The sequence below is a fragment of the Gracilinanus agilis genome, chromosome 3 (genome assembly GCF_016433145.1).
Source record: "Gracilinanus agilis isolate LMUSP501 chromosome 3, AgileGrace, whole genome shotgun sequence".
In the NCBI taxonomy this organism is placed as follows: domain Eukaryota; kingdom Metazoa; phylum Chordata; class Mammalia; order Didelphimorphia; family Didelphidae; genus Gracilinanus; species Gracilinanus agilis.
In genome coordinates this window covers 498,682,006-498,707,166 of record NC_058132.1, presented here as the reverse complement: position 1 = coordinate 498,707,166, position 25,161 = coordinate 498,682,006, and the positions used below count along the sequence as shown (strand labels likewise).

Sequence of the window (25,161 nt, the reverse complement as noted above, 5' to 3'; positions counted from 1 at the left end):
ATCAGGAGTTAGACAAGGATGCCCATTATCACCTCTATTATTTAACATTGTACTAGAAACACTAGCAGTAGCAATTAGAGAAGAAAAAGAAATTGAAGGTATCAATATAGGCAGTTAGGAGACCAAGCTATCACTCTTTGCAGATGATATGATGATCTACTTAAAAATCCTAGGGAATCAACTAAAAAGCTAGTAGAAATAATCAACAACTTTAGCAAAGTTGCAGTATACAAAATAAATGCACATAAATTATCAGCATTTCTATATATTTCTAACACATCGCAGCAGCAAGAGTTAGAAACAGAAACATCATTTAAAATTACCCTAGACCAGTGATGGGCAAACTTTTTAAAGAGGGGGCCAAAGGAAAGGAAATGCTCATCTGTCAGTCTGTTTCTAAGGGAACCCTTTCGAAGTTTCATTGTATTGTATCCTACTCATTGTATTGGTCAGATTAGGAATAATGTCTCTTACCTGATAGGGGTCCCCATCTGGCCAATGGGCTGTAGTTTGCCCATCACTGCTTTAGACAATATAAAATACTTAGGAATCTATCTACCAAAACAAACACAGGAATTATATGAACACAACCACAAAACACTTTCCAAGCAATTAAAACTGGACCTAAACAATTGGAAAAACATTGATTGCCCATTGGTAAGATTAGCTAACATAATAAAAATGACCATTCTGCCCAAATTAATTTACTTATTTATTGCCATACCTATCAAACTACCAAGAAACTGTTTTAATGAATTAGAAAAAACTATAACAAAGTTCATTTGGAAGAACATGATAGTCTATGATAAAATTGCCATGGTTTCTAGAACTTTGATGAGGAACATCAGGATTAACCTGTTAAAATACTGTGGCATGCCCTGGAAGTAACGCTGCCAATATTCCTGCCCAAGTACAGTTCAGCCTAGCCCTGAACAGTCCCTGCCTGATTCCCTGCAGATAACACTAAGGCTGCCTTCTTCCATGTTATCCAAGTTACATCCTGGTCTATGTTCCAAATAGCTGATGAACATCTGTTGCTAGGCAGAAGTTTCTCTCTTGTTGCCCAATCCCAGAGACCTCCTTCTCTTAGAGTATTATAAAAGCTGTAATACCTCCCTAACCCTCTGCTCCCCACCAGTATTTCTTTTACTCTAACCTCCACACGTGTGTTTGATTTCTCTCTCTTAAAAGAAATAAAGTCACAGAGCACACTTTGGCTCTTTGATTTTTTAAGGGAACAGCATAGCTGTTCTTTGTTTTTTAAGGATTAACAGTGGGAAGGAGCTTTAAGAACCAAATACAGGAGTTATGTTTGATCCAGGAGTAAATAGGAAGCAAGTGGAGCTCACTAAGAACTGGAAGAGTCCTGGGAATGATTAGGCTTGGAAGGATCAATTTGTAGCAGAGTGCAGGATGGATTAAAGTAGGAAAATATTTGAAATTGGGAGACCAGTTAAAAAGCTGTTCTTGTAGTTTAGGTGAGAAGGTATGAGTGCTAGGATAATGACTGGTGGTTTTGTGCATGTGATTGTGAGGTTGAAAAAATGCTCATTATTTTAAAGAACAGAAAAAGTTTAGGGATAGATGAAAACATGGGGATAATAGTAATAGTAATAATAATAATAGTAACAGCTAGCATTTATAAGGCTTATAAAACAATTACAAATGTGATCTGATACTCCCATTTTACAGATGTGGTAACTCTATGAAGCTTGTCCAGGGTCACACAACTAGTATGTATTTGAATGAAAATTTGAACTTGTCTTTCTGATTCCAAGTCTTACACTGTACCACTGTACCACTTAACTGCTTGTCTATAATAACAACGATGATTAATAAATAATAAGTAAGTCAGCTTCAAAGGCATAGAGTACTTAATATGTATCCAGTAAAAAGAGTCTTTTATTTACAGGATAGGTCATGTTCTCAAAAGTTTTGTTGTAAATTGTGTTAACTTTGAAAAGAATTTTGAAAGTCAAATCTGTCTTAAAATTACAGGAATTAAGGTCAACTAGGTGGCTCAGGGGATTGAGAGCCAGGCCTAGAAATGGGAGGTCCTGGGTTCACTTTTGGCCTCAGACACTTTTTAGCTATGTGACCCTGGCTGGGCAAGTCACTTAATCCCCATTGCTTAGCCCTTACCACTCTTCTGCCTTGGAACCAGTACACTGTATTGACTCTAAGATGAGTTTTTTTTTTTTTTAATCAGAGGAATTTATGGAGAGAGGAAAGTTAAGCATGCATGTGTGGCTAAGTCCCTCCCAGCAGGAGAAACCTGCAGAAAGGGCTGTGAGCAAGGCTTTAAAGATTAAAACCACTGGCTGGAATGGGATGATGGGCTCAGGATCAATTTCAGAAGAGGGTGGGATGGCCAAGCAGGAGAAGGGATTAGGGGTTTCTTATCAGCTCTGGTTGGGGAACTAGGAGGGCTGAATGCAGGATGTCCTTAAGGCTTTTTCATTTGACTATCTGGTTGGGCATTGTCTGTTCAGCTGATCTCCTCAGGACTTCTGGTATGGCATCCCTGTGCCTCTGTGTCTGACCTTATCTGGGATTCCTGACAACCATACATTATTACAATTCAAACATCTATAATTATGCTATGTTTTAAATATCTACTGTTAACAGTTGTTTTGAAAAAAGTAATGGATTTTCCCATAGAAATAAAGTTTTAGGTATTTAGGTATTTATTATTTTTAGGTAATTTAAGCATTGCTGAATCACCCAGAGTTTTTGTTATACATTTATAGACCCAGATTTTTTTATATTTACACACAATTATAATTATACACTATATACCCAGATATTTATTATATACGTTTATATAAAGTATAGTAAAAATAGTAGAAAATTCAGCATAGTAGAAAGAACAGTGGATTTTGGAGTCAGGAGGCCAGTGCTCAAGTCCTGGTGCTGCCTCTAATTTCCTATGTCTTAGAGCAAATTGTTTCCATTTCTTCCATAAAATGAGTAGCTTAGCCAATCTCAGAGGCTGCCTTGCTAAAATCCAATTCACATGCAAGTCAAGATCTCATTGATTGTGATTTCATTGGTATTCTTCAAAGGCCCATCTTCTATGAGAATACTGTACCAAATGTTTAGCTATGTATAGTCTCTGAGGTTCCTTCCAATTAGAAATCTATGGCTATTCAAAGAACTGATGAAATATTTTAGTCATTGGATTTTAGATGTAGACCCTTAAAGACTGTCCAATCTAAAAGTGCTTTACTTTGTTTGTGTCATGGACTCCTTTGACAGGTAAAATCTATGGCCCTCTTCTCAGAATTTGTGTTATATCTATGATTGAAGAATCAACCAATAAATATCCATTTATTAAGCACTTAAGGTAACCCAGTGGAGAGACCTGGAGTCAGGAAGACTCATCTTCTTAACTTCAAATCTGGCCTAAGGACACTAGCAGTCTGACCCCAGGCAAGTCATTTCACCCTGTTTGCCTCAATTTCCTTATCTATAAAATGAGCTGGAGATGGAATTGGACAACTACTCTAGTATCTTTGCCAAGAAAACTCCAAATGGGATCACAAAGAGTTGGACATGCCTGAAACAACTAAACAACAACAACAAAATATGCCAGGAAATATGCCAAGTACTGAGGATACAAAAAAAAAATGTTAAATTGCAGAGTCCAGTGAAAATAACAGGTCCTCTGACTCCCCAGCCAGCAGCACTCTTTTCATGGTTGAGCAGTGACCCTACATTTTGTACCTGCAGCTTCTTACTCTATCTAGACAATTTCACAGTTCTTTCCTAGAATCTTTTATAGAAGGTAGGATATCTTATTAGGTTTTACAATGGAGTGTATTATGAAAAGGAAAGAAAAAGCTTTGCAATGATGTTGATGTGCTCTTTACACACAATTGGTGCTCAATAAATATTTAATGAGGCTTGGAAGAGACCACCATACAGTGATAGCCAAAGGTTGGCCCTTTGTATAAATGTTTTATAAGTTCTTCTATTAAGAAGTCTTTTATGTTTTTGGAGGAGAAGAGAAAGGAGGAATGTGTAGAAATACCAGTACCTATATCTTTAAATCTGTCTGTGTCATGTGCATAGTAGATACTTAAATACTTAGTGGAATTAGTCAGAATATTTTATTAAAATGGATTTCTTTAGCCTATGTTTTTATCTGGGATCCTCTACTTACCAGGTCAGCAATCTCTTTTTAGCTAAGTGAAAAGTTATTGAAGTCTATTGAATGATAATTAGCCCTTCTGGATTTGTTCATAAAATGACCTCTTAAAGAACAAATAGGGAGTCATGCAGGCTTCTCTGATGGTGATGGATTTCATGATTTGGCCTGGGCTTTTCTGGACTGAACCGCCAGAATGTGAACTTGCCTGGACTGACATATCAAGTTGAACAGGCTTTGACTTGCTGTATTCAATTATCTGTAATGCTTCCATACATTTTACTTCATTCCTCCCAACCCCCAATTTTCAGTAGACATCCAATAAGCGCCTTTTATGTGTCAGGCATGGTGCTGGGTGCTGGAAATTGAGACAAAATAGCTCCCTTCTTTCCAGAAGCTTGTAGACTACTGAGGGGAAGCCACCTGAATTCAGGTAAGTAAATGCAAAATATATATAAAGTCAATACAGAATAATTTTTAGCATGAGAATTGGGTACCAGCAACTGGGGAGATCAAGATAGGTCTCCTGGAGGCAATTAAGGATACCAAGGCTCCTTGATAACCCTTAGGATGATGGAGATTCTAAGAGGTGGAAATGATGATGGATGCACTTCAGGAATTAGGAGATAGAATTTAAGTCCATTTGGCAGTTGCATAATATGTATAAAGGAGAGTAACGGGCCAAAAATAGTTCAAGAGTCCAAGGCTCTAAAATCCAGACAGAGGAATTTCTATTATATTCTAAATGCAATTGAAAGCCACTGAAGCTTCTTGAGCAAGGGAGTAAACCAGTCTGACCTGTGCCTTAGGAATATCATTGGGAAGTCTTGCTGAGGAGGAATTGGAGACAGGAAAGTCTTATCTGGGTGAGAGGCTATGGGGACCTAAGTAGGGTGGTGTCTCTGTGAGGAGACAGAAAGGAATATGTGTTTTCTGGAGGCTGAATCTTTAAGACTTCATAATTGATTATGGGAAATGAGGGTAAGAGCAGAGGATGACTTGGGTTGCAAAGCCAGGTGACTAAAAAATTTGTGGGATCCTCAACAGAAATACATAGGGAAGAGTTTTTGGAAAAGAGAAATTCTATTTTGGATATATTTAATTTAAAATGTTGATGATACTTTGCTTTGTGTGGCAAAGAACTAAAAATTGAGTGTATGTCCATTAATTGGGGCATGACTAAACAGAGTAATATATGAATGTGATGAAACACTACTGAGGTATAAGAGATGACAAACAAGTTAATTTTTTTTTTTAAACTGGAAAGGAGCTTCATGAGATAATGAAGAGTGAAATGAGTAGAACCAAGGGAACATTATCTACAGCTACAGATTTAATATTTGAAGAATAGCTTGCGAATGTTCACTTCCAGAGAATGAACTAAAAAATGGAAATCTATATATACATATGTCGTATCTTCTGGATGATGCTTTCTATGGTGTGGGGAAGGGAGGGAGGGCTTGAGGTACCTGGAAATAAATTCAATTAAAAAATTCTTTTTAAAGATCTCTCTCTCTCTCTCTCTCTCTCTCTCTCTCTCTCTCTATATATATATATATATATATATATATATATATATATATAAAGAGACAGAGGAAAACAATTTTTAAAATGTTAATGAGACTGAGTTGGATATATTCTGCAGGCAGTTTGTAACACAGAATTGGAACTCAGGAGGAAAACATGACCTGCACATGTGTTTAAAGTTCACATAAGTTAGTAAGGGATGGAGCTGGGATTTGAACCCATGACTTCTAAGTTGGGTCCTCTTCCTACTATGTCATGCAGCGACAAAGATTTAGATCCTATGATAATTGGGGCCCTTCTTTATTTGGCTTCTTACTTAATTTAACATAACCAAACATAAGGTTTATTTTTTTTATTGGTATTTATTTCTTATTTTAACAACAAAAGGAAACCAAAGCACAGAGATTAAAAGATCGTTTTAAACTCATGGAGCAAGTCAGTTGTCACAGATGATGTATGCTTTTTGAAATACTTATGACGTCTTAATTTTGGAATTGCAATGTTTATTCATATGGAGTGTAAGTTTTCAGAGGGTAACAGAGAAGGCTGTGGAATGACAAGGACATAATAGAGAATATGAGGAAATATACTTTGTGTTTGGAGACCTTTCTGACCCTTGAAATAGTTGCTTAAACTTTGTGAAAGCACATGTCTTCTGATCTTAGAGACTGCCTGGTCCTCAGGCACTTTTAGCTATGTTAATGAACATGCCAAATCATCTGTAAACCTTAAGAAACCATTTTGAAGATCACAGGAGATGCTATAGGTCACTATTCCTACTGCTACTTCTGAAGAGAAAGCTAAAAGCATCTGTGAAGGTGATTTTTGTCAATGAGTCACCCATAGAATGCATTGATAGCTCAAAAAACAAGGAGTGTGACTCTTTGGGACTAGGGTAGCTGAGATAAGGTGAGAGTTCATTACTAGGATGGGGTACAGTTGAGGCAAAGGTCTGATTTATGAGATGATTTCTGAGGTTACTTCTGCTACTGTAACTTCTCTCTTGGACTTTTATAATAGCCTACTACTTGGTCTCTCTGCCTTAAGTCCCTTCCTACTCATTTCCATCCTTCACCCTGCTGCCAAAATGATTTTCCTGAAGTACAGGTCTGAATGTGTCTTTCATCTTCTCAGTAAGCTTCAGTGGCTCCCTATTAACTCTGGGATCAGTTTTTTAAATCCTTTTTTAGTATTAAAATGCTTCATCATACCTTTTCCTTTTCACCATCCTTTACTCTTCCTTCCCTCCCACTCAGCCCAACCAAATTGGTCTTGCTGTTCCTAACACAGGATATTCCCATCTCTGGGCTATTGCTTTGTCTTCCCCTCATATCTAGAATATATTCCCTCTTGACTTTTGCCTTTTAGAATCCTTAGTCTTCAAAACTTATTTCAAAAGCCACACTCCCTGCAAAGCACCTTGTGTCTTTTTTTTTTTTTTTTTTTTTTTTTGCCAATTCCTATCTATGTATGTGTTGGTTCTTTGATTGAATCTAAGTTCCCTAGAGGCCCGGAATGTTTCACTTTTTTTTCCCTCATTGCTAGTCTCTAGTTCTGTACCTGGCCCCAAAATAAGCTTAATAACTATTGATTGGTTGGTTGGTGATAGAGAGAGTCTTGTATCAGATGGGAGATTTGGACCAAGTAACTTGTAGGGTCTTTTCCAGAGGTGAAGCTCTCTGGGGAAGCATACACAAATGATACATCACTTGCCCTCCTGTTATGGCTAGAAAGTTCTTGAAATGCTTTTGCCGTAAATTAAAGATTGATATTATCCCAAACCCTTCTAGTGATTTAATAATCATGAGTTTAGGGAGTTGTAGTAGATAGTGGACTAGAGACTCCCCTGAGAATCATAGAGGTAAAGTGAATTGTTGCATCTCATAGATAGATACATAGATATGTAGATAAAAATATCTGGATGGATGGATAGGGAGGAAGGGAAAGAGACACAGAGACAAACAAAGACAGAGAGAGATGCTGGCACTATGTGCCAAGCACTGAGAATACAGATATAGATGGAAATATAAGAGGTATAATGCAGGATTTATGCAAGATCTCTGACAGGATTGTATAGGGTACTTTTGCAAATGCAAGAGATCTTGCATAAATCCTGCATTTCAGAGGCAATATTTGACCCTAGAATTTCCAGTCAACAATAACACACATTTATTAAGTGCCTGCTAGCGTTGTGCTAAGGACAAAGATACAAAGAAAATACAAAAAGTGTATTCCCTCAAGGAGCTCACATTCTAGTGGGGGCAGGCACCACTTACACAACTATATAATACAAGTTACACACAGTGTATTTCCTAATAGGGAGCATACAAAACACATAAGGAGGTGGTAACCAGGGAAGGGTGTTTTGGTCTGGGGTGTCTCCAAGGATGAGGAAGTGAAGTCATAGGGGAATTGATTGAAACTGTGATGGTATTGATTAGACTTCAGTTACTAGACCAAATGGTAGAAAGGACGTGGGGGCAAAGTGAATGGCAGGGATGAACATGAAGATTGGAAAGAAAATGCTGCTTTCCACAACTAAGGCTACACCAACAATGGTGATATGATTCTGGAAAGAACAAGCCAAGGAGTATCAATCAGGATGCTAACTGATATAAGCATGAAGAAAACTGCATAAACTGTCAAGATATTTACTCTAGTCCTAGGATTTGAAGACAGATAAGAACTACTGTATACTTAAGGTGATAATAAACCTGTGATGCTTATTTCTCCAAGAAAATTAAAAATGTATATAGCTTCATTCAAGGCATAGGTAAATTTTGAGGATCAGAGATCCATAGCATTAAAATAATGAAAATTTCTTATTACATTTAGGATGTTTTATTCAGTAACTCATGTCTTTCTGTCTTCCCCCTTTTACTTTTCTTACTATTCTGGCATACTACCCCCCAAACAAAACTCCATCCCAAAATCCTTTTGTAAAAAAAAAAAATAGTGGGCATTAGACAAGAAACATTCCATTTAATCTTGAAATTGGGAAATTTAATGAATTTCTTTATGATAAACCAGTGAGAATTTTGTTGATCTAATTCCAAGTATTTTGATAACCTCAAAATATGGGGCAAATCACAGGGTCACAATCAGCTTAGTTTCCATATGGAAATTTCAGCCTCTTCCACTCATGATTTCCTGATTAAAGAGTGAGTGTGTGAGTGAGCAAGCAAAGTCAAGATTTATCTGCCTGACCTCTTACCCTTATCTTTCTTATCTTTATTCATTCATTCATTCATTCATGCATTTATTTATTAGGAAAAAAAAGCTTACCTTCCTTCTTGGAGTCAATACTGTGTTTTGGCTCCTGGGCAGGAGAGTGGTAAGGGCTAGGCAATGGGCATCAAGTGACTTGCCCAGGGTCACACAGCTGGGAAGTGTCTGAGGTCAAATTTGAACCTAGGACCTCCAGTCTCTAGGCCTGGCTCTCAATCCACTGAGCTACCCAGCTGCCCCCTCTTACCCTTATCTTGCTTTATTCCTGCCACCTGCAGGGTGGAGAGTGGGAGGGTCCTTTAATGATACAACATTGTTCTTGCTTTTGGAAGGAACTGGTCAGTTGATTGATCTCAGGGCTCCATTCCTTATCCCAGTGATATGCAATGCCTTTCTTTAGCAACTTCTCTCCCTCATATCTTTTCTTACTCTTTAGAAGGTACTCTCCTTGAGAAAAGTTACTAGCTATGTTTTATATCCCTCAGACTTAATTCTATATATGATAGTAAGACTTGAAAAAAATCATTCTTTCATTCTTTCCAACACCTGGATAAGTTTAATTTTTAGCCCTTTAACTTTTTTATTCATCTTTATTTCATTTTAATCCTGAATTTAATAAATGTCAAATAAAATGAGTATTTTTCATATATATTATCAACTGGGAAAGGCTTACGCATGAAATTTTGAATCTCCTTTACATGGAACTCATTTTTTTTATCTCCTTTACATGGAACTCATTTTTTTTAAGTATATAAAACTCAGAGCTTTCTTGTATATCCATAATTCCTTATGGTTCTCTATTTTGTTGAGAGTAGAGACTGTTCTTTTCTTCTCCTTTTCCCCATCTCCATATTGGGGGGGGGGGAGAAGTTTTGCAACAAATATACATTATTGAGTAAAATAATTTTCTACATTATCCATGTCCAAGAAACGTCTCATTCTGTACCTTGATTCTGTCACTTCTGTTAGGAAGTTTTTTTTTCTTTCCATATTCATCCTGTTGTGAAAGAAATCACAAGTTGCACATACAAGAAAAAACTCATGAAGGGAATAAAGTGAAAAATATGCTTCAATCTGCAATCAAACACCACCATTTCCTTCTGTATCAGTGTATAGCATTTTTTCATTATGAGTCCCTTGGAGTTATCTTGGATCCTTAGCATGCTTTTTCATTAGTCCTTTTGAGTCATAATTTTTCATTTAATTGATAGAGTTCTTAAATCTTTCAAAGTTGTTTTACTTTTCAATGGTATTTATGTTATAAAATATCCTCTTGGTTCTGTTCAATTCATTCTGAATCAATTCCTACAAGTCTTTCCAAGTTTCTCTGACACCATTCTTTTGGCACAATAACATTCTTTTATACACATTTGCTATAATTTGTACATTCCTTGTTGACAATTGATCAATATTCCTGAAAAGACTTAGATCAAAGAAAAAGAATTTATTTTTGTTTCATCTTTTTAAAAAATTCATTCATTTAATTAATTATTTTAGAATATTTTTTCCATGTTTACGTAATTTATATTCTTTCCCACACCACCTCTCTCCTCGCTCCCATAGCCAATGAGCAATCCCATTGGGTTTTTACATGTATCATTGATCAAGACCTATTTCCAATATATTAATATTTGCAATAGAGTTATTTAGAGTCTACTTCCCCAATCATATCCCCATCGAACTATGTGATCAAGGAAATGTTTTTCTTCTGTGTTTCTACTCCCACAGTTCTTTTTCTAGATGTGGATAGAGTAAAGAAAAATAATTTAGATGTTAAAATATTATTCAGCCACTCTGTGTTTCAATTTTAAAATATTCCTCCAAAATAAGTTCACACTCTTTCACCTAGAATCCCACCATTAGGTATAATACACTAAGGAAAATCAAAGACAAAAACAAAGGTTCAATATATACCAAAATATTCCTAGCAACGCTCTTTATTGTAGCCACAAACTAGAAACAATGTGGACACCTGTTGATTGGGCATAGTCAAAATAACTATGGTATCCGAACACAATTGAATAAAATTAGGTAAGAAATTAAGATAGTGACTTCAAGGATTATTGGTATGAATTGATGCACAGTGAAGTAAGAATCAAGAGAACATTAGATATAATCATTACAGCAATGTAAATGGAAAGCCTACTAAAAGAAAGTTGAATTCTAGATAATAGAAAAAGCTGAAAATTTTTAGAGAAGAAATAACAAAATATGACTCCTCCCTCACGGCCATAGAGAAGGTCATCTAGGACAAGAACAAATAGTATAGCTAGCTAGACAGGTCTTCGGTATGCACTGTCTTTGCCTAATTATCTTCCTTTGCCATACTAAAAAGAGGGGCAGGTATGGGTAAAAATTAACTTAACAAAAACAAAAGGCTAAATAATAACATCATTTTATAATGTCGACATTTGGGCTGTACTGTCTTAAATTAACTCTGTTCTCAGGGAGTCTAATCCAGGAGTGAGCAAAACCCCACAAAAGTATAAGGCAGAAAGAAACGGAGTGGTTCAATAGATGTCCCAGCAGAGAGGCGCAAAAATAAGTGAATCTCATGTTAGGTCACTGGATAGGGCTGATGTTAATAAGGCAGAAATACCTAAAGGCTTCTTTGATTGGCTCATCTAATGTCTCTTCCCCTTCTGTTCCCAACCCCCACCATAGTTCTCCCTTTTCTGCTGACGTTGTTATCCTTTCATCTCAAGAAAAGTATCCCTTTGGATTCCACCAAGCATATGCCTCCTTATCAATCATCTTAACAGGAAGTCTTCCCTTCTTTACCAGAGCAGAGCACCAAGGCTGCCTCTTTAGTTTAGGTGCAAGATCATAGAAACACAGACACTGAAGTCCAAAGACTTGGATTCAGATCCTACTCCTGATCCTCACTCCTTGTAGCTCAACTTCACTGGGCCTCAGTTTCCTCATACATAATGTGAGAGAATTGGAATATGTGGAGGCTAGGGCCCCCAAATCAGGAAGACCTAAGTTCAAATCCATCCTCAGATGCTTCCTAGCTGGGCAACCCTGAGCAAGTCACTTAACCTGTTTCTGCCTCAGTTTCCTTATCTAAAAATGGGAATAATAATAGCACCTACCTCTCAGGGTTATTGTGAAGATCAAATAAGAACATTATTGTAAAATGCTTAGCACTGTGCCTGGTACACCAGTGTTATTTAATAGATACCTATTCCCTTCCCTTCCCTTGCTTAAGGCCATTCAACTAGTAAATGGCAGAACTGGCTTTTAGTCTACATACATTCACTAAAATCTACACACAGCCTCTCCACTGTACCAGCTTCCTTCCTTGGTTTATTTGATGTACAAGAAACAAGAATCTAGTTTGTTGTATCACTATGATGTCCTTACTGTAAATAATTTTAACTAATCATATAATCTTGTGATATTATGATGTCCTACATCATTTACTATAAATAATATATGATGGTGATCATTTTTAGCTAATCAATGGACTATATAATATGTTTTCTTTGTGAATTTTTAAAAAGCCGGTCTTTTGAATATTTAACTTTTAATTCTTCAGCACTGTAAATGATAAATATTGCATACTTTAATGATTTCTTCTCCTTTCCTTTTTTCTAGCAGCTGTTTGGGGCAATTTCGTTAACATAAGGTAATTACTTCACTTTAATATTTGTCTTCTGTGGAATTGTGTTTTATAGTTAAATTTCAATTAACTATTTTGTAGTTTGCTGGAGGAAACTTAATCTTAGATGGGATTCTCAGTATGTAATCTGTCTCCTTTGTCATTTGGAATGTATTCTGGGAAATCAAACTAGTTTTAGTATTAGTCTCATTAAAACACAGGGTGATGGGGCAGCTGGGTAGCTCAGTGGATTGAGAGTAAGGCCTGGAGACAGGAAGTCCTGGGTTCAAATCCAGCCTCAGACACTTCCCAGCTGTGTGACCCTGGGCAAGTCACTTGACCCCCATTGCCCACCCTTACCACTCTTCCACCTATGAGCCAATACACAGAAGTTAAGGGTTTTAAAAAAAAATAAAAACCTAAAAAAAAAGGCCCAAAACACAGGGTGATAAATACATCACCAGAAACAAAGAAAATTAGTGCTTTCTTAAAAAGCCTGATTTGGGGTGGGGCAGTTTGGGGAGCTGACATCAACTGCTGTATTAATTACTCATTATTCTATTGTGCATGGCAGTGATATTTTCTATTATTGTGAAAAACTGAGAGTTTACAGTGTAGGTTATAGGTTGTCATTCCAGAGGATAGGAAGAAAACCTTATAAAGATAATTTTTTTGTTGTTGTAGTTATTTATAATTCAGGCTTAATTCATTACTATATCTGAATATGTAACACTCGGTTACTATAACTGTGAAGTAGGTAACATTTTGCTCATCTCTCTGAAGTAAGATTTTGAAGATGTGTTCAGATCAGTCATGTTTTAGAGAATTTTAATTAGTGTTTAAAATATAGATTTTTATGTTTAAGAGCTAGAGAAGAAGAAACACAGCTGAAGTGTTTTGTTTTTTCTTCCCAGTGTTCATTTCATTGATTTTAAAGGCCTTTTTAAAAAATCTGGATATTAGGAGGGGGCAGGAGAAGGAAAAAAGAAGGGAGGTCTAAAATTTTTTAAATTGAATCATCAGTGCCTCCAGTCATATGAACAAATTCTTTGCATATGCAATGATAATACTATTTATCCAGTTTATATTATTGTGACACTTTGACTGTAGATATAGTGTTTTAGTTAATTAGTAGCCTATTTACAGAGCTTATGTGGTTATGTATGTATGCATGCCCTTGCATGTATGTATATTTAGGTAGTGTTTTGTTGTTTTAAACATTTTAGGTTTTCTCAGAAAGCCATTTAAGTTCAAATAAAATGCTTATTATCCTATTTTTTTCTTGGTTTTTAAATTTTTGTTAGGGTGGCCACACTGAAACCCTTGCTTGTTAAATGAGAATCACTATTTTATTGTTGCTATTTTCAGTGATATGTGTAAAATCCCCAAGGACAAGAGTATTCCTTTTTTTTTTTTCAGTCTAGTATTCCTTCTTTTAGTCTTTATTTCTCGTGGTCTTTTTTTTTTTTTTTTTTATGACCAGAAGATTTTTCCAAAGTGGGTGGGGAGAATGTTGATCTGATTTCTACCACTGTGGCATATGTATGTTTCATCAACAAAGAAGCTTCTGTGTGTCTAGGTGTGGTGTGTGCTGATCCCATGTAAAGGAGCTCTGTTATACTACTTGAAAGGGCTCCATTTTGTCGTGGATGCCCCAAATAGCCCTAGTGTACAAAATTCATGCCCTTAAATATAAAGAAGAGTCCTGTAACATACCTTTAAAATTTTTTTAAGCTAAAGTTTTGCTTCTTAACTTTTAATTTAAAACAGTTTGGGGGGTAATGTGGGAATGAGATTACTTAGATTAGATTAAAAACCTGTAAATTAGAGTGAATACAGCCTATATTTAGAAAAATGGCACAAATGAGTTACTTAGAAAGGTATGAGGGAATGTCTGAATTCTATGGTATTTTATTTGTCTCTGGTAACTTAATTTATGCTAAAATAATTGCTTGAAATCATGAAATATTCAAATGACTTCAGCTTTGTAACTTTCTCCTTTACAGGTCTATACAGGAAAATGGAGAACAGAAAATTGAAAATAAGATAGAAGAGGTTAGTTTACTTTCCTTATTCCTCTGGTAATAGAATTATAGATTTATTTTAGCTGAAAAGGAAGTCAAAGGTCATCTAATGCCATTGTTTCATTTTATCAATGAGGAAACTGCAGCCAAGAGAGGTTAAAAGACTTGTTTGAAATTACACAGGAAATAAGTGATGGACTCTGGATATGAATCAAAGTCTTCAGATTCTAAGTCCAAGCTTCTTGTTTCTATCTGGGAGCCTGCCCCAATATCTTCATTGTGATGGGATCTGGTGATCCATGCCATTTAGTGTGTGTGTATGAGTGTGTTTTTTGTTCCTTTTTCTGACATGTTTGAAAAGGTCAGAGTAGCTAATTGGATGGGAGTGATTTTTCTAGTTCTTACTGTTACCCTACAAATGACATCTCTACTTTAGCTTTTTAGAAAAAGTACAAGTTCTAAGATATTTTATTTTGGTCTAGTGATGGGAGGTTCTGGGTTCAAATTTGGTCTCAGATACTTCCTAGCTGTGTGACCCTGAGCAAGTCACTCAGTCCTCATTGCCTAGCCCTTACCACTCTTCTGCTTAGAACCAATATACATTATTAATTCTAACATGGAAGGTAAGTTTGTTTGTTTTTTTGTAAATTTTTTTAAATAAAAAGATATTTTGTTCTTTCTAAGTAACTCAAGACAAATTTAATCTATCACTACTCAGTGTAATCCTTCCCAGGCAACAAGTGGGAGAAATTAAGGGAGGAGGAGGAGGAGAGGAAGAGAGGGAGGAGAGAATACAAGACTATGTGGCAAGCTGAGGATTGATCTTCATCTCCAGAGGAACTTTTTGAGGATTTTCAGCTTTAAAAAAAATCACTGTTACATTTTTTAAAAGTGTTTTAAAAATAGCTAGAATTCTCTCATAAAATTCCTTCACCCCAAGTTGGGTAGATATGCATGATTTTTTTTTAAAGTTTGATTTTCAGCTCAAATGAAAAAGGAAAGAATTGCAAGCACAAAAACATCATTTTTTGGAAGATCGTAGATTGTGCTGATTCACCCCAAGATTTTATGCTTAGCAACACGTATGAACATGCTGGAGGAACAGCTTCTCAGTTACTCAAACAAAATCACTTGCATAAAGAAAAATGTTGATCATCTGTAAGTCAAAGTAGGAAAAACTGCTTTGTTAAGAAAAGGACGTGGCTGGTGCGCATCTGCTTGTCTATGAACCAGAAACTCCCCATCATTACTCCTGGTGTTGGGTAGATCCAGATATTATCTCCTCCTAAAGCCCTAGGCATCTCAAGGAGTAGAAACACCATATGCCTGCCCCTAATTGTTTAGAGTAACAGCTGAATCTAAGTTGTTGTATATTTAGATTCCAATCTGAAATGAACAGTGGAAAATAATGTTAAACTTCTGTGTTATGTCTACAAGACATTATGCTTACTTGTAAAAGAACAGTCTGTTTTTCGAGGATGGGGGGAAGAGAGAGGTCTTGAGTTCTTTAAAATTTATTTCTGTCATTGTTGTAGGCTGTTGCTCCATTGAGAGAGAAAATCAGAGACTTGGAAAAAAGGTAGGTATACTTCTATAGAACGACTTTAAGAAAACGAGTATTGGGTATGTGTCAAGTGTACAATTATTAGAAAAATATGTAGTATAAATTCATAAATTAGTATTTCTTAAGTTTGTATGTATAAATAAATCAGGTGAGTAAGTCTTTGAGTTTGTGTCTATGTGCATGTTGTGTATACAGTTCTGTTTGTCTAGATGTTTCCCTTTTACAAGGAAAAATGGTAAAAAAAAAAAAAATTAATGATTTGCTGAAAGAACCAACTTGCTAGGCAGTATGTGTGTGTGTTGGGATAGTGGAAGGGAGAGGGATAATAATAGTAAAACAGCAATTATTTCTATGCCATGTATATGGCAGACATTGTGCTCTGTGCTTTACAGTAATTATCTCATTTGATCCTCACAACAGCCCTGGAAAGTAGGTGCTATTATTATCCCCATTTTATAAATGAGAAAATTAAGACAGACAGATTAAGGATCTTGTCTAGGGTCACACAGCTAGGAAGTGTCGAAATTTCAACTCAGGTCTTCTCGACTCAGTGCTTGGCACTTTATTTACTGTACCACCTGCATGCCTACCATCTACATGCCTCAGTAGAATAGATAGAAATGGAGAAGACCTCTGTTCAGATACTTTGATACAGATTGTCTGGATAAGCCTGAGAAGTTTGCTGAACCTGCCTGAGTACAGGGTAACACTTTTAAATCTAAGAACTTCAGAGAACACATTAATCTGTATGGGTAAAGATAATTTCTTCACTGCAAATTCCTTTTGAATTAATGAAATCACAAGTCTTGTCCAAAAAAATTGCATTTTTGTTAGCTATGTGCATTTATGTTTGTGTAAGTTTAAAGACACACACACACACACACATATACATTACACATTCTTTCTCATACACAAACACACACAGAGCTATAACATAGAAAGAACAAAATGGACATTGTTTCTCTTTAAACCCTGTCATAAGAGTTTTTCCTTTGTCAGTTATTGGTAAGATATTTTTTATGAAAAAGTTTATTTTAAGAAATATTCTAGTGATATATATTCAGTAAAAACGGCTTGAATAACCAAATTCTAGCCTTCCTGGCTGCTTTCTTCTTTCTTCCATGACCACACCCATCAGTTGTTTTTCTCTAAAGAAATTGCCCCTTGTTTCTGTACCCACATTATAACAACAGTATTCTGTAGACCAGGACTATTGTCTACTGAATCAGAACCTTAAGCTGGAATATCAAATTTACTGATTAACCTCAATTCTTTACTTAATAGTGGAGATCTGTCATTGCCCAGTTGTCTGAGCAAAATTCTCAGTTGGGTAAGGAATGTGGCAAGCTGAGTTTGATATTCATTCATCTTGATTTATTCATTTAATAATTAAAAATAAATCATTAGCTCTATCAATTAATCACTCTGTGCCAGGCTCTGTTCTAAGCACTGAGAATATAAAGAATGGGTGGGGGGGCGGGCGGTAAAAATGGTCTCTGTTCTCTAAGGTCATAAAATAACCATATACATATGTGATCTGGAGAGAGTTACTTGGAGCTAATTTTAGAGGAAAGATACTGGCACTCAGAAGACCTCTAGGAGAAAGGAGGATTTGAACTAAGACTTGAAAGAAGCCAGGTAGGTGGTATGAGAAACAGCCAGGGAAGGACAAGGAGTCTGGAGATGGAATGTCATGGACAGGAAAGAGCAAGGAGGTCTTGAAGGAAATTAAAGTATAAAAGAACAGAAAGGTAGGAAGGGAGGGACCAGGTTATGACAAGCTTTAAATTTCTAAACAGAGGATTTCACATTTGGTTTCATCAAATTAGGTAGGTGACAAGGTCAGATCTACAATTTGAGAAAATCTACAGACAAATGGAGGATAGCCTCGATTGGGGAAAGAACTGCAACAAAGAGACCAGCAAGGAAGATCTTGGTGTTGGAGTAAGATGATATGGGGTAACTAGGTGGCTTAGTCAATAGAGTACCAGACTGTAGACAAGTAAGACCCGAGTTCAAATGCAACTTCAGACACATACTATTTGCCTGATTTTGGGCAAGTCACTTAACCATATTTGTCTCAGTTTCCTTACTGGTAAAATGAGCTGGAGAAGAAAATGGCAAACCATTCTAGTATCTTTGCCAAGAAAATCTCAAATGGGATCATAATGAATTAGGACACAAGTGAAATGAATGAACAACAGGAAAACTATTAAGAGTCTATATCAGAGTAGTGGCCACATCAGAAAAGAGAATGGGATATTTTCAAAAGATATTGAGAAGGTAGAATCCACAGGTCTTTGCAACAAATTGGATATGAGGGAGGAGTAGTTAGAGAAAGGTGTTGAGGATGGCACCTGGTTTGTGAACCTGGGTAACTGGTTACTGAGTCCTTAATAATAAGAGGGAAGTTTTAAAGGGGGGGGATTTGGGGGAGGCAGGGAAGATAACAAATGCTATTTTGGAAATGTATTGGAATATATACAGGACATTGTGTTTTTGAGATGTCCAGTTGGAGAAGTGAGATTAGAGATCAAGAGAATGAGAATCATTATCATAGACATATTAATTGAATTCCTGGAAACTTGACGAAATCACCAAGCTAGATAATATAGAGGGAGAAGAGTCAGTCTATAAACAAGCAGGACTGAGCCTTGAAGGACACTCAAGGTAAACAAGAATGACCTGTATAAGATCCAGCAGAGAGAGCTCACACAAATCTGGAGAAGATGGGATGGAATACTTGACATTTGTAAAGCACCTTTAAGATTTGCAGAGCATCTTACAGATATTGCTATTCCCATTTTACATGAAGGAGGCAGAGAGATATTAAGTCATTTGCCTTCTAGGGCCACACAGTTTGTATGTGAATGAGACTGGATTTTAATTCAGGTTGTCCTAACTCCAGGGCCAGCAATCAATCTCCTGCACCACCCAGCTGCCTATAATGAGATGGAATGGGATACATACAAGCAATTAGAGGGGTTAACCTTGGCAAAGAGAAAAACTATTTCTTTATGTAAGACAAGATCTGAGTTATAGGAGAAAAGGGAATTCTTGGTGAATAGCTTCCATTTTTTTTTTTTTTTTAGTGAAATGTATGAACTAAGGTTCTCATTTGAGAGGAGAGGAGGAATGAAAAGAAATGGGAAAACCAGTACTGTGAATGGGTCTGTAAATTGATTAGGGAGGTGTAAAAAGGATTGTCTTGCTGCAGTGAGATCCCATTTGAGATAATATAACACAAATTTTTAGTAGAATCAACATAGTTTGATGATTTTCTCCAACTTCATTTAACTGTAAGTGCATAGAAGTGAAGGCAGCATATGATTCAAGAAATCCAAAGCTGGGGCTCAGCAAGACATGATATGCAATAGAATAAGGGGAGGGGGGAACTCCAGAGTAGAAGCTAGTGTAGAGTTGAATTGGGTCAATATGTAGTCAAGGTAGAGAAAGAAAGAATTTTGCCAATGCAGTGGCGATGGCCTGGCAAAGAAGCAAAGGGTAGGGGGACTGAATGAAGACAAGGAACAGAGTTAGGAAAATACAGATAAAGATGGAATGACAAAAGATTTTGTTTAGATAAAGGAACTAATTTCAGAGCTCCTGAACATGGACTCTGCATATTGTATACTTAATCTGTTCCACTAACCATTTCTCTGTTTCTTTTTTTTTTTTAATATTTTATTTTTTAGAAAAATTTTCCATGGTTACATGATTCATATTTTTACTTTCCCCTTCACCCCCCCCTTCACCCCTCCATAGCCAATGTGCATTTCCACTGGTTTTAACATGTCTCATCAATCAAAACTTATTTCCATATTAGTGATAGTTGCCTTGGTGTGGTAGGGCTTGAAAAGTCTACATTCCCAATCATGTCCGCATCAACCCATGTGTTCAAGCAGTTGCTTTTCTTTTGTGTTTCCTCTCCTGCAGTTCTTCCTCTGAATGTGGCTAGCTCCTTTTCCATAAATCCTTCAGAATTGTCCTGGGTCATTGCTGCCAGTTCAGAAGTCCATTACATTCGATTTTAACACAGTGTATCAGTCTCTGTGTTCAATGTTCTTCTGGCTCTGTTCCTTTCGCTCTGCATCAGTTCATGGAGGTTCTCCCAGTTGACATGGAATTCCTCCAGTTCATTATTCCTTTGAGCACAGTAGTATTCCATCATCAGCATATACCACAATTTGTTCAGCCATTCCCCAATTGAAGGGCATACCCTCATTTTCCTTTTTTGCCACCACAAAAAGTGCGGCTATAAATATTTTTGTACGTGTCTTTTTATCTATGAGCTCTTTGAGGTACAAACCCAGCAATGGTATGGCTGGATTGAAGGACAGAAATTCTTTTAGAGCTCTTTGGACATAGTTCCAAATTGCCATCCAGAATGGTTGGATCAGTTCACAATTCCACCAGCAATGCATTAATGTCCCAATTTTGCCACATCCCCTCCAACATTCATTACTCTCCCATTCTATCATGTTAACCAATCTGCTAGGTATGAGGTGGTACCTCCGAGTTGTTTTGATTTGCATTTCTCTAATTATTAGAGATTTAGAACGCTTTCTCATGTGCTTATTGATAGTTTCATTTCTCTATTTCTTACCCATTACCAAATTGTTTTAATGACTATAGCTTTGCAATATACAGGGGTCGGCAACGTATGGCTCTTGAGCCATATCTGGCTCCACCTCCCGACCAGCCAGTCCGGGCAGAGCCCCAGGATGTGCCCCAGGGGGCCCTTCAGCCCCGGCCCCATATTCCAGCACCTTCTGCCTCCATCCTCCTCCTTCTGCAGGCGTTTATGGCTCTCACAGCCAAAAAAGTTGCTGATTGTTGGCAATATAGTTTGAGATCTGGTACTGATGATTCTTACCTCTTGTGTGTATTTGAGGTGGATTGGAGGAGTAGATCATAGGAAATGAGTAAGTTGAGGAACTCAAAGGTTAGGACTTTTGAGGAAATATCAAAATATGTCAAATCTAATAAGAGGCAGCTTTTGGATTTGTTTTAGGTAAGTTGTTTAGAAGAGCCATTACAGGAAAGATAAGAAATGGAACTAAACTAGCTTAAATGATCAAATATCAGATGGAAAAGACCTCAGAAACCATCTAGTTCAATTTCCCTTATTTTAGAGTTGAGTAAACAGACCCAAAGAGGTTAAGAGTGTTCAAGGTTACCCTACTATTTAATAGCAGAGGAGTGTCTAAAAGGGGCTGCTACATAGAACAATAGAGAGCCAAACCTAGAGATGGGAGTTCTGGGTTCAAATGTGACCTCGGGACACTTCCTAGCTGTGTGACCCTGGGCAAGTCACTTAGTCCCAAATGCTCAGCCCTTTCCACTGTTCTGCCTTGCAACCAAAGTTAAAGGTTTAAAGAAAGAAGTGGGTTTAGAATCTAGGTCTCTTCTTTCCCAGTTATGTTCCCCTCCATAACCACTATTCTTTTCACTACACTTACTAGGGAGGATGCTGGGGATTACTCTTGAGTGGTCTCATCAAAGGCCAGTACTGTATCCCTGGCATTCACCTCAATTTCTGTTTACCTTCCTAGTTTCTACAGATAAAATCCATAATGCAAACATTACAAAGAGGTTTTTGTTTAACAAAGTTATTTCCAGGGTTTGGCAGAGCCTGGTTTGCCAAGATTCCACATGGGAAAAGGAATCTAGCCAAGCCTGGTGCCCCCTTCTCTCTCAGATGATTAAGTCGATTCATTCATTCAGTAAATATTTACTGAACTACTATGTGGCAAGGACTTATGCTAGGAGTACAGTTGGAGGATAGAGAGATGAGCCAGACATTGTCTGTGGCCTCCAAAAAAAATGTTCACTCTAGGAGTAATCTGAGACATATACACAATTAAGTATAATTCATAGTTCTTTAGGATTTGGCAAACTGAGAGTAACAATGAGTTATTGATTGGATCACGCCTGAACAGGAGGCATAATGTTTATCACAAAGAATACCAGACCAATATTCTCATCCTTACTGCACCCTCTCAGCCCTTAGTGACCTTTGACTTACCTTTTCATATCCTTAGTTAAGTGGGTTATTATTCTATCATGGAAATAATATTCTTCTCTTACAGTGAGGTGGCACAGCAAATAGAGTACTGGCTTTGGAGTTAGGAAGACTCCTCTTCCTCGCTTCAAATTTGACTTCAGACACTTACTAGCTGTGTGACCCTGGGCAAGTAATTTAACCTTGTTTGCCTCAGTTTCCTCTTCTGAAAAATGAGCTGGAGAAGCAAATGCCCAGTGTTTCTGCTAAGAAAACCCCAAGTGGGGTCATAAAGAGTCAGACACAACCAAAAAACAACTCAACCACAACTTATCTATCTCAGAGTTTTCAAGAGATTCAAAAAGCATGTTAGACCTGGATTGAACCCAAGAACCCATTTAATTCAGACTCCTCATTTTCTAGAAGACAAACACTGAGTCCCAGAAGTCAGTGAAAGGACTTGCCCAAGGTCACTGAAGAAATTAGTGGTAGAACCACAAGTTCCTCAAAAATTGCCAAGCACTACATAGATTGTTGCTATTACAACAGATATTCTGTACAACAGAAACCATCTTCTATATGATAATAGTAACATGTGGCATTTTTGTATTGTTTTAAGGCTTACAAAGTACCTTACTTTGAACTCTGTGAGGTAAATGCTATTTGTATCCCCATTTTTTACAGATGAGGAAACTGAAGCTAAGAGGGGTTAGGTGACTTATTCAGGGGTATACAACTATCAAGTGTTAGAGGAAGGATTTGAAATCAGGTGCAGAAATCCATCTACTGTAACACTTAGCTGCCGATAATAGCTACTTTTCTCGATTGCCTTCAACTGCTAGTGCCCTCCCCCTCAAACTACTTTATTTAAGGTACTTTGTATTTGTATTTATATTATATATGCTATAACATAACATATTATGTATAATTATATATAATATATAATAAATGTAATATTACTACTTTATTATTACTACTTAACTATTGTATTTAATTTCCTTGTATTTCTATTTATTTTTTTCTTATTTATTCTATAAATTTATAGAAGTCTTTTGTTGTCTTCCCCTTTTAGGAGATAAACTCCTTGAAAGTAGAGTATCCCTAGAGACTAGCATAGTAGCATAGCACATAGAAGACACTTAAGAATTACTGATTGATTGCACAGTCCCTTGTGATATGCTGAATAATTGACATTTTATTAGCTATGTGGTCCTGGACAAGTCATTGAACCTCTATCTTAGTTCTCTCATCAGTAAAGTGGAGATGATCATACCTGGAGTTCTTAACTCACAGGATTGTGAAATTAAAATGAAATAGTCAATGAGCATTTATTAAACACCTACAATGTGCCTGGGCACTGTGCTAGGCTCTGGTTAATAAGAAGGGGAAAATAAAGTCCTTGCATTTTAGGAGTTCAAAAACTAATTGGGGAGACAGTTTACCAACAGCTATATACAAACAAGATTTATGCAGAATAAATTGGTGATAATCAACAAAGGGTAGGTAGTAGAATTAGGGAAGGACTGGGAAAGGCTCCTAGTAGAAACCAGATAGAATTTTAGCTGGACTTTTAAGGAAGCCAGGGAGGGGAGGAGGCACAGGGAGGAGGAGGGAGAAATTTCCAAACATCGGGGACAGCTGATGAAAATGCTCCCAAGTAGGGAGATATCGTTACAAGTGAGGCCAGTGTCATCAGATTGTCTAGTACTTGGAATGGGAAGAAAGGTATAACAAAGACAAGAAAGAGCCAGATTAAGAAGGACTTTAAAATCCAAAGAGAGAATGTGATATTTCATAAAATGGAAATCAGTCAATTCATAAACATTTGTTAAGTCCCTTCTATGTGGGCTAAGTGCCATGTATGCTTTGACTATGCTAAGTGCTGGGGATTCAAAAAGAAGCAAAAGACAGTTAATGCCCTCAAGGAGTGTACAGTCTAATGGAGGTGGAAAATATCCAAATAAATATATACAGGATGAATAGGAAATACTAGAAGGACATCCCTGGGATTTAGAGGAGTTGGTGAAGGTGAGATTTTAGTTGGAACTTAGAGGAAGCTAGGGAGGTTAGTAGTTGGATAATTGGGAGCCATGGAATTTATTAAATGTCAAATGGGAATGATATGTTCAGACCTATGCTTTAGGAAAATAAATTTGACAGCTATGTAAAAGCTGGACTGATGGTAAAGAGAGGTAAAGGCTGTTGTAGTTTCTCAGGTATGAGGCAATGAAGGCATGCACAGGGTGCTGGCAAGGTCAGAGGAAGGGAGGGAGAATATTAGTGAGATGTTAGGAAGAACATCATGGAACCCAAAGTTGATACTTGGTTACAGATTGGATATTTGGGATTGTGTGAGGGGTGAATTAAAGAGTAAGAAGTCAAGAGAGACATCCGTTTTAGAGAAAATGGGTTTCAGGTACTTTGTCAACCTTTACCATGATACTTGTTTTGATCTTGACCTGTGGTGACATTGATATGGGAAACATAGAATGAGGAAATTTCACTGCAACTTAAGAGATTTAGAGTTCTGCATTTTCCACTGAGACATCAAATGACTTGGCCAAATTCAACCACCTAATAGATGTCAGAGGTGTATTCCTCACTGATTGACTGCTTCTGTATTATTATTTCAACATCACCAGTAATTTTTTCACTCTTGAGGGAGTTAGAATTAATGCTCTGCAGTTTATTAACCTGCCATGATGCCTCTCTATTAATATCATCATCGTCATCATCTTGGATTAGGGTTGGAATCTGGATTCTGCTACTTAATTCCCTGTCTGATATGTTGCACACATCCCTTTTTCCCTATGAACTTGAGGCTAGGACTAAATGATCTATAAAATTCTTTCTAAATCTAGTTCCTCTGAGATAGTCCAATGGGGATAGCTGAGCTAAAGGGTCAGTGAATTTTTTAGTTCTTTAATTTTATTACAAGTAGCAGTTATCCTTAAAAAACACCCCTTTCTTGCTCCCCTATTGCCACGCACGTCATATTGGAAAGTTGTGTCCTGGAGACATTATTCTGGTTTGGAAAGTTAAGTTGGGCTAAGTAAGTGG

The 25,161-nt window shown here is 36.9% G+C and overlaps 1 protein-coding gene across 5 annotated transcripts in view; it reads left to right on the top strand.

Annotated features, from left to right (window-relative positions):
* Window positions 1-25,161, top strand: part of UXS1 (UDP-glucuronate decarboxylase 1) — a 171,918-nt gene that overhangs the window by 55,085 nt on the left and 91,672 nt on the right. For 2 of the 5 annotated variants that reach the window (XM_044670482.1, XM_044670479.1), the window contains exons 2-4: window positions 12,509-12,536; window positions 14,516-14,564; window positions 16,069-16,112. In XM_044670482.1, the coding sequence (XP_044526417.1) occupies window positions 12,509-12,536; window positions 14,516-14,564; window positions 16,069-16,112 (121 nt within the window). Of the gene's footprint in view, window positions 1-12,505; window positions 12,537-14,500; window positions 14,565-16,068; window positions 16,113-25,161 lie in introns of all 5 variants that reach the window. The other 3 variants (XM_044670483.1, XM_044670480.1, XM_044670478.1) reach the window with 2 other exon arrangements.